General features: G+C 32.6%; 1 protein-coding gene across 1 annotated transcript; it reads left to right on the plus strand.

Moving 5' to 3' along the window:
- The first annotated feature begins 1,069 nt into the window (after positions 1–1,069).
- On the plus strand, positions 1,070–10,586 carry LOC123661285 (upstream stimulatory factor 2). The gene is made up of 7 exons (XM_045596272.1): positions 1,070–1,203; positions 1,388–1,431; positions 1,619–1,714; positions 2,278–2,358; positions 3,843–3,964; positions 6,329–6,513; positions 9,799–10,586. Exons 1-7 carry the CDS (start codon positions 1,151–1,153, stop codon positions 9,965–9,967), a joined length of 750 nt encoding a protein of 249 aa, XP_045452228.1. The 5' UTR covers positions 1,070–1,150; the 3' UTR covers positions 9,968–10,586.
- Positions 10,587–10,991: the final 405 nt, after the last annotated feature.

Here is a 10,991-nt window from a genome sequence, read left to right on the forward strand (position 1 = left end):
GGGTTGGAAGGGGTAGACCTAGGCGGACGTTCCGAGACCAAATAAGGGACGTCTTGAAAAGAGGCCAGGTCAAGAGTACCCTAAACCGAAGAGCATCTATGAAGGGAATAATGAAAGTGGACGAAGCGAAAGAAGTATGTAAAGATCGTAGCAAGTGGAAAAAAGTGGTCTCTGTCTACCCCTACGGGAAAGAGGCGTGATTATATGTATGTATGTATGTATGAATCTATGTATGTATGAATGTATGTATTATGTATAATGGTACCAAGTGTGAGTGGATCTGTTTTGTATAAAATGACATGATAGTAATATCGTTTCTTTGTTTGAACAAAAGTGTCCCATGGTACTGTGGTTCAGTTTTGCTTTTTATGTAATGCTCATTATTGTTGGTGGTTCCATTCTGCTTTTAGTATAGGGATAATCACGTGGTTCGCTTTTGTATAATAATTTAGACCACTTTTAAATGAGTATTCTTAAAAAAAAGCAAAATCCGAAATTTGTCGTGTCCCCAATAGGGAAAGGCAAAGATATAAATATTTTCATATTTTATACGGACAGTTAGTTTTTCATCACCAACGTCTATTCCATGGCTTACAGAACAAGGAAAAGAAACATTTCTAAATCAAAACCAACAAAAATATATTCACATCGATAAAACTGGAATATAGACAACGTCAATTTATTAAAAAATATCTGTTATGTATACACTATACTATACTGTATAGTAATTGACTTTTATTAGTATAGATTAAAATTTACATATATATTTAAAAAAAGAAAACTTTCTTTCTGAAATATTTTCCTTTTTTTTGTTTATAAGCGACCTTAAAATTATTGAATTTTAAAGTAAACGCATATAATACTTGTCAACGCCATCTAGAGGCTATTTCATAAAGCGTTATTATAATTATGTGAGTAATTTTAGATTAAGATATTATAATATATTAAAGTAAATAAATAATTACCTATGTATTTTTATTAACTATTTAAATACAAAAAAATATATATACCTAAACATTAGTCTTTGACGTCCGGCCGACATACATTTTGTTTTAAGTTATCTGTGCTAATTTGTCTTTGGTATTATCACATGACCACTTTATTTTGTCCCCGTGATCAAGTTTAGAAAATTCAAAAATAATTACGCGCAATGGCCAAAGTGGAAGTTGAAATTGACATTCACGAAAATTCACTTGATAACAGGTAAAGAATTATCAGTGTTTTTTTTGAATACTTAGCCCTCATTTGTATTACATAATTACATTAATCTAAAGCGCCAACGAAGGTCAACATTACTTTTGCAATTTGGCAAATATTTCTTCTGTCTAGGTTTTATTTATGTTAGAATAACTCAGTTTTATTTGTTTATCGTGTATAATATTTACAGTGCAGACAGTGACTTGCTAGGTATGGTCAATGAGGGATCGTTTGGTAAGAAATAAATTTTTATTACCTAGCTTATTGTTAGTTTTTTGTAGTTGTGTTGTCAAACAGAATCATTTGGATTACATTTGATTAAATTGATGGTAGTAATTTTTCTGACCTCTTTACATGTTTATTAATCGAATTAATTTTATTGTAAACATACTAAATGTAAATTTAATTATTATATTTTCAGGGAGCGCAGATTGTGAAAGATCACATTTAGTTTCACAAGCCTTTCTGGACGCTAACGAAGAGGATAATGGTCCTTCATATAATTTTAAAGATTTGTGTAAGTTTCGAATTAACTTTCAATTAATAAAACTACAGTTATCTGCACTATGTTTATAATATAATAATAATAACTTCAACTTGGGACGAGCCCATATAGTGCTCGTAACAATATTCTTAGTGTTAGTACAACAAATTTAAAATAATAACATTTTTATATTTACATTCATATCGCATGGAGCTTTATCCAATGTCTCAGCATTAGACTCTCCCTAGATCTACAAACACTTTCAGAATACTATTGTGGCTGCCGTGGAAACACACACACACATATACTCACCATTCTCCTTCCTATCTAAAGAGTGTTTCTGTTTTCTTGGTTCAGTCACTTCTAGTTGAAAGAGTCTAGAGTAGAGAAACATTTGAAAACCATATATTATGTCCAGCAATTTTTGTTTTGTGAATCATTCGTGAGTAGCGCCCGAGGCAAGATGTCCCCTTGCCCTCCCACTTGTGCACTTACCTTGCGAAAATACAAATGTTTTGTATTTTCTGTTATTTTTTATTCACTGTAATTTAGTGACTGCCATAATGTTTTTATTTATCTATTTATCAATTTTTTAGCTGGAGCAGTAACATACAAACTTGTGCAAATGACTGGTGAAGAAAATCCAAACACCATGTCTTCCCACTCACCAACACATGGTAAGATTTATATATAAAAAAAAACTAGCTGTAGCCGCGACTTTGTCTGCGTAGATTTTAATCAAAAGTTATTGTTCAGTTCGCAGTTATAAATTAAATATTTTTTTTAAATTAAAGTAGCTTAAGTTACTCCTTACTATATCAGTTATCTGCCAGTGAAAAGTCCCGTCAAAATCCGACCAGCCAAAAATGGTTAAAAATCTTATTTTGGTATATGTATCATGTATAAATCCATATGCATATAGTAAAAAGCGGTTATTTTAATATTACAAACAGACCCTCCAATTTTATTTATTTGTATAGATTAATACTATACTTAAAGAAAAATTGATGATAGTAAAAATCTAATATGCAGATAGATTTTCAGATTTTTCCTTTTCAGTACCTACTGACATTATGTGTATTTAGTATTGCTTTCTGATTGGAATAGATTATTTTAAGCCTCATTTATATATGTTTATGTCTGTAAATATAAATAATGTTTTATTTTCAATTGACAAGTTTATGTATGAAGGTTAACTAAATATAATATACATATCTATTGTCAAAGTAGATATCAACTCTAGAGACTGTTTATCGTGTTACACTATTTGAAGGCTCTCTATATAGAAAATTTTATCGACAATGATACTAACACGTTTGGGGTGCGTCAAGACCTCGAGGCGATGAGATAGTCATGAATGGGCGCTAGCTACTATTAATTAAATTCTTATTAAGTTACTGACTTGAAGGATGTTTTGTTTTGTGAGTGAAATAATTGATACATGTACTGATATATTTCCTTTTGTAAAAATGTACAAAGTACAAGAAAACTTTTAGAAACAAAAAGAAAAGGTTTCTCCCACGACCATGGTTTGCTGTAAAGTATCCAAAATGTCGGGCATGTAAAAAACCTAATAAACCGCGATAAAATCCGAAAAAGTTATTTCATTATAAGGAGTGAAATTCGCGTTTAAATTTTCGCGACTTTAATTACGACAAGTAATACAACGTAGGTAGACGAAAAAATAGTCAAGTAAATACGCATTATCAAAGATTACTCCAAAAGTTGTAATTAGATCTCGATGAAATTTAAATGTGACCACATGATAAACATCGGCTTTCGATTAAATTAAAAATCATCTAAATCGGTACACACAGTAAAAAGTTATGTGGATTTTCAAGGGTTTCTCTTTCCCTCGATTTCTCTGGGATCCCATCATCAGATCCTGGTTTTCTTATCATGGTACCACACCTGGAATATCTCCTTTCCAACAAAAATAGAATTATCAAAATCGGTTCATAAACGACGAAGTTATCCCCGAACAAACCTACATAATAAAATATATATATATACGGTTGAATTGAGTAACCTCCTCCTTTTTTGAAGTCGATTAAAAAAAGCAGAGCTAGATTTTGACCAGCCTTTTTAAGTTAAGCGCTTAGCAACAAATTTAGCAAATCATTTTTATTTATTTATATAGATGTTATTTTTTCTTTGGCAGTGATTCCAAGTGGCGAGTTTTACGTTATAGGCAACCCTGTTCAAGTTTTTGGAACGACAGCAACACAGAAGAAAGTAATAAGGAGACAACCGTTACAAAATAAGGCCATAACAGCCAAAAAGGTAATATTTAAAATTTATTTCATTAATATGCCAAGCGATCAATTAATTAATATTTTTATCTACACTAATGTTGTAACATTCTACTTATGTTTCCAATACTTGACTTATAATTACTACTGTTATAGCGCAGACAACAAAACACTCAATTTAAGCAATTTCACATGATGGTATAATATCCACATCGATATCGTAAAATCTCATTATAACATCGCGCGCATGCGCGCAGCTGCGCTCTCATTGGTTAGATTTTAATGGCGGCAAAATCACTGTGACAATCAGTGTTGCCGTTTTAGCCATTTTGTGGCTAGATCTAGCGGATTTTCAACGGTTTTAGCCAAAAAACAATCCATTTTAGCCACCAAAATAAATCTAGCTACTTCTGGCTGCTTTTTAGATTGTTACTACATACATATTTTTATTACTATAAAAAGTCTACCGACTAATACATACCACCATACGGTACCAATACTACCAAACTAAAATACATAGTTAATTTTAGGCAACACCAATAATGTCCGCATTATAGCAGGAGGATTCCCGAATGAATGTTCATCTTTAACGTAATTTAGGTTCGATCGAATGAAAATAGACCGTATTGCTATTGCTATAGTGCATAGTTTGTTTTGCATAACGTCAATACTACTTATGTCAATATGTCAAACGGAGCGCAATATTGTTAATGTTTACGCATACGCAATACGCATTTTTTTTTTAATTAAAGCGTGTGAAGCCGCGGGGCACAGCTAGTATATTATAGTTAGTAATTCAAAGTAAAGTAAAGCAAAGTCGTCGTAGTTTTTTTAGGTGTATTTCAAAACTAATTCAAGTTCCAATTAAGCACCAGCACAATTTAGCATTGTGCTCCACTGAGTCACATTATGCTCTGTAATTGGAAAACGCACACTTTAGCCACTTCTAGCGGAATTTCGAAAGTGATTTATTTACAAAACTGGCAACTTTTTTCCTTGATATAGCCACAAAATAGATTGTCCTAACGGCAACACTGGTGACAATACACGTACGCGTGAATTTAATTTAATATTTTATTTGTATTTCGCGTTTCTTATGTCAAAATAGATTAATTATAAATAGCAAGTCGTCATAGCAACCATACAAACAAATGCTTTTTTTAATTAAACTATAAAACACGGCTTTGATCACTTTTAGACTATTATTAAAAATCTAGTTTTAATGAATAAAGAAAACTTTAATATTATGTCAATTTTCTGGTCGTGTTGGGGTTTATAATTTAATTTAAAAAAAAGCGTTTATTTCTATAGTTGCGTTTCCGATTATTTGATATTGGTATTTATATTTAATATGTTTAGACAGCACAAACCCGGAATACAAATAAAATATCTTTTTTAATTAAAGTATAAACTACGGATTTAATCAATTTTAGAATATTATTAAAAATATATTTTCAATTAATAAGGGTACTTAAATATATGAATTGTCTGAACACGTCAAAGCACGTACCGGAGCACGGCTTCATAGAAAATGGGCATTGTCCTTTGAACAATTATTATAAATAAACTATTGTCAGCTTTTACTCTTGTTGTTTGATTAATTGCATTAGTGAAGATAAAGTAGTGTATGCAACTGCATATAACACGGGTATTAATACACTCGTTACTATTATGAAACTCGCTGCGCTCGTTTCATAAACTCACACTCGTGTTTTAATACCCTTCATTATATGACAGTTGCATAAACTACTATAGTATTACTAGCAAAAATTTAAGGAGTATAATAAAACCTAGTAGGTTGTTATCAAAAGTAGTCATCTCGAAATTTGGCTTTAGATAAAAATTTTAGATGATTCTGTTGATATTCTTTTACTTCTTAGGATTAAAACCAATTTAATTCCTTTCAAACCAAGTCTTATTTAATTTCTTAAAACCATTTTAATATTTTCTTCAATTATTATTGTGTGAAATTGTGACAGCAACGGCTCTGATGTAGTGGTGCGAGTAGTTGCCTAAAACAGAAGGTTTGCGGATTCGATTCCCGCTCGGGATGGATATTTGTACAAATATTTCTTTCCAGTTTGGATGTCTGTCATTGTGAGTTTCCCTGTTGTTCCTCGAAGAGGACGTTAAGCCGTCGGTCCCGGTTGTGTCATAAATGTCTGATAGCGGCCGTTACTCCTAGTGATGTGTGGGAACATATCCGCCAACATGCAGAAGAGCAACGTGGTCGATTAGGCTCCAATTCTTCTCCTACCCGGAGAAAGAGGTCTTTGCTCAGCAGTGGAAAGTTACAGGCTGAATGCATGAAATTGTGAAAAAATAGATGTGACAAATTATAAAAATCACCCGAGTTTCGCTTGTATGAAATATTAATGTATGTTTAAATTTTTAGAGAGATGACAAAAGAAGGGCAACACATAACGAGGTGGAGAGGCGCCGAAGGGACAAAATAAATAGTTGGATTACAAAATTAGCTGCCTTAGTACCTAATTCAGGTCTTCCTGATACTGCAAGTAAGGGTGGCATTCTTGCAAAGGCTTGTGATCACATCACTGAACTTACGGAGAGACAAAAGAAGTAAGTAGAATGGTTTTTTTTTTTTTAATATAAAAAGATTGCTTGTAAATTTTATTATACTGAACTGAAGTTGCTACTATTTTAGAATCTGGTTGGGGACGGGTAATAAATGATATAAAATATTAAGTACGAAATTTCTTTAGTTTTATTAAATTTTAGTAGTTATCATCTCGAAACAACTCTATATATCAAAGAAATATGACCTTTAATTGTTATATGCATAATAATACTGGCAGTGGAGGTCAAAAAGCTAAATAGGGATTTTTCGCAAGTGTCGTGGGCTGTTATTGGATAGTAAAGATTATATGCAAAAACGAAAAAAGGTATTTCAGCAGCAAAGATAGCATGTAGTCAGTCACAAAAAAATAGGTACTCGAGCGCGTCAGATATTAGTAGTATGTGCGCCCTACGGGTTTATGATAACGGAAAAATATTAATCTGCCTGTTTGTGTGGTGGGTGTGACCATACAAAGGGATAGAATTTTTTTTTAATTGTTACAATAAGGAATTTTCTCCACATCGTTGTCAGATTTTGTGGTTAGTATGACAAGAACAAGATGAAGCATCTGTATAGCATAATAATCTGGCGCGCTCGAGTTTTTGTAATAGTCGATTTTTTTTTTACTAATCTGATCGGTTGCCCTAAACGTTGGGCACTATATAAAAAGCTCAAATATGGCTGGTGTACTTCACGATTTGCAAGGCTACCCTCATTAATTATTCTGATGCCCTCAAGTCAGTCTTAAAATAACTGGTAGCGTTCCCCTGCTATAGTTACATGTGGTGCTGACAGTAACAATTGTTTGCCCTACATCAATTTGGTAGCAATTATGTCACATTATTTTATTAATATTCAATTTTTCTTTAATTACGTGTATAACGGTTTTTGTTACTATTTATTATTGTCATTCGATAACAATTACAAATTGAGGTTATTAGTTTAAGTACACATGTAGTATCTCAAACAATTGGAAAAATAAAATTTATCAAAACAGTTGCAGAACTTTAGTGAAATGTTGAAGTGATTAATAGTTATTATTGAACCTTTTACTCACTTAAAAATTTATTAAAAAAGGTCTTAAGATGTACTATGTACTTTGTTACTGCAAGAATTACAGAGGCATGTATTTAAATAAATGAATTGATAAACATATATGTGCATTGCATGCGCAATTGTTTCAATTACAACTGTATACAATCAAAGTAAAATAAAATAAACGTAGAGCCATTTTATTAAGCTATATAAGTGAATCACAGTGAGAGAGACATACCAATCCCCCTTTTAAACCGCCTTCAAAAAAGGAGGAGGTTACTCGATTCGACCATATAATTTTTTTTTTATGTATGTTCGGGGATAATTTCGTCGTTATAAACCGATTTTGATAATTCTTTTTGTTTTTGTTGGAAAGGAGATGTCCCAAGGGCGGTACCATGATAAGGAAACCAGTATTTGATGATGGATCACAGAGAAATCGAGGGGAACCGAATACGACTAGTGCGTTCGTCATTTTTTTCGTCTTCTTAAGTTGTGTTACTTATCGATGTAATCGAAGTCGGTTTTTTTTTCGTTTGTTAGCAAATACAATTATATAACTATGCAAGGGGAAACGAGATAGCCTCTAATAAACTAAGTCGACTTTTTACAACGCCAACTAAATATTCTATAGAAAGCGTCAAGTTAAGATCGACAATTATTTTTACTTGTCCTTCTTATTTTTATTTGCCTCCTAATTTACTAACTCAGCCACGAATTTTACATCTTATTACCATTTTACGTTTTACAGCTTCAACACAAGGTCCGCCAAAAGCCAAGCCAAGCCAAGCTTCCATAGACAGGATCATTTATTGTAACTTTTAGCATGTAAACACATTCATCATATTCTTTTACTTTTTATTGTACATCATATTCTTTTGTCGTGAAAATAGCCAATTAAAGATTTGGCGCGAGCGCGACAGACGATAGCGACCGGCCATTTGCACCAATCAGAGAGTGCCATTCGATTCATACCGATAACACAAAAATAAAAATCGTACATATTAAAAAAAGCATGGTGTCGTCTCCTGGCAAAGATTTTCATTGTAATATGAAACTTTGTATGGTTACGGGTTTCTGTAAAGAACTCACTATAGACGGCGCCACGGTTCGCTTAAACCGAATATAAAATCATCATACCTACGATTTTATTTTTGTGTTACCCCCACATTAGGAATTCTAAACATTTTTAAATATCATATCAAAAATTGACCGCTCCAGCGGGGTTTCGAACCCGCGTCTCCGACTGACCTTGTCGGCGCTCTAGCCAATTAAGCTATGGAACGATGTACCCGCTAGATCGAAATTTTTTTGATATGATGATTTTTATTGGTGTCGTCTCCTGTCAAAGATTTTCATTGTAATATGAAACTTTGAATAGTTACGGGTCTCTGTAAAGAACTCACTATAGACGGCGCCACGGTTCGCTTAAACCGAAAATAAAAATCATCATATCGAAAATTTCGCTATAGCGGGTACATCGTTCCATAGCTTAATTGGCTAGAGCGCCGACACGGTCAGTCGGAGACGCGGGTTCGAAACCCCGCTGGAGCGGTCAATTTTTGATATGATATTTAAAAATGTTTAAAATCATCATATCAAAAAAATTTCGATCTAGCGGGTACATCGTTCCATAGCTTAATTGGCTAGAGCGCCGACACGGTCAGTCGGAGACGCGGGTTCGATCCCGTTGGAGCGGTCAATTTTTTATATAATATTCAAAAATGTTTTCAATTACATCGATAAGTATACAACGTAGGTAGACGAAAAATAGTCAAGTAAATACGCGTTATCAAAGATTACTCAAAAACTTGTAATCAGATCTCGATAAAATTTAAATGTAACCACATGATAAACATCAGCTTTCGATTAAATTATAAATCATCAAAATCGGTACATCCAGTAAAAAGTTATGCGGTATAATACAACGTAGGTCGACGAAAAATAGTCAAGTAAGAACGAATTATTAGATATTACTCGAAAAGTAGTTATTAGATCTCCAATAAATTTTAATGGGACCAAATGACACGTACCACCTTGCGATTAATTTTTTTTTTTACGAAATCGGTCCACCCAGTCAAAAGTTCTGAAGTAACGATACAGTCGAATTGAGAAACTCCTCCTTTTTGGAAGTCGATTAAAAATGAGAAGTTAGATCACGTGGACAGTAAAGAAATCCGTGGCTAGACTTGTTATTTCTCATACAGTAGTGTACAAATATTAATATATATTTATATTTTTACTTTAAACAGATTGGAAAAACTTGAAGTCGATAATGACAAACTTGTATTAGAAGTGTTAAGGCTCAACCAAGAATTAGCAGAATTAAGGAAAGAAAATTCATCAATGCGTTTGCAGTTAGCAGATAACTGCATTATTACGAGTACACCGAACCACCGACCGAAGGGACAGAAGTCTTAGCTTGAAGTATTTAAATATATATAGTGTGTAACTGGACTCAATGTTCATTGATGGAAATTTAAGGTGCTGAGTTAAGCTAAGAGTGCGACAAGATATTATGGAAACAGAAATAATTTATAAATTGCTATAACTGTTATTGTGTAATTGTTAAATCTTATTCCATGTCATTTAATTCTTCACTTTTATGGTGGAGTGTTTGATGAATTTATGCAATGTAACATTCGTACTTGTAATCTACTTTTATTTGTGAACATACTATTCCCTTTAAAAACAAATCAAGTTAATAAATCGCTAACAAATATTTTAGTTTGTTTGTGACTAATTTTGGCATATACCTACTTTTTTTTCGTATACTCATATTTCATGTGTATTATTGATGTTATGAGAAGAAAAGTTTATTAAATTACGATATTAGTGGAATATCAGTAATGGTACAATAAATTTTATAGAATGAAATATGTTATATTTATGTAAAGATGTTAAATGTTGACATGTTGCATCACATTTTCCTGGTCATAATACCTTATGAATTGTTTCATAAAATTACTTTTACATACTATTGTAATGGTTATTTGGACTAAAATTATTTTAAAAAATCAAATAAATGTTTTGTTGTGAATGTTATATTTTAGTTCGTTAAAGCCAAATTTAATTTGTAAGAATTAGTTACTTTTTTTGTATTATATTGAAATACAACATTTTAAGCAAGTATGTGTAATTCTTTAATATATAAATTCATCTAATTTAATAATATTCTATAGATAAAAAATAATCATTGGGAATAAAATCGTGTGAAATGACTCACTCTGAGGCTTAGTGAGTGAATTGTATTAGTAATACAATCATTTCATCACTCATCACTTCAGCCTATCGCAGTCCACTGCTGGACATAGGACTCCACAAGCTGCGCCAAAACTGGCGTAAACTCATGTGTTTTGCCCATAGTCACCACGCTGGGCAGGTGTGTTGGTGACCGCAGGCCTGGCTTTGACCCACCGAAGACGCTGCTGCCCGTTTTCGGCCT

Source organism: Melitaea cinxia, chromosome 16, assembly GCF_905220565.1.
Source record: "Melitaea cinxia chromosome 16, ilMelCinx1.1, whole genome shotgun sequence".
Taxonomy (NCBI): Eukaryota; Metazoa; Arthropoda; class Insecta; order Lepidoptera; family Nymphalidae; genus Melitaea; species Melitaea cinxia.

Bases quoted from the DNA above. Each gene is read 5' to 3' on its own strand.
- LOC123661285 (XM_045596272.1), top strand. From the start codon at position 1,151: ATGGCCAAAGTGGAAGTTGAAATTGACATTCACGAAAATTCACTTGAT. The intron at 1,204-1,387 runs GTAAAGAATTAT...TAATATTTACAG, and splicing joins GAAAATTCACTTGATAACAG to TGCAGACAGTGACTTGCTAG. The intron at 2,359-3,842 runs GTAAGATTTATA...TTTCTTTGGCAG, and splicing joins TTCCCACTCACCAACACATG to TGATTCCAAGTGGCGAGTTT.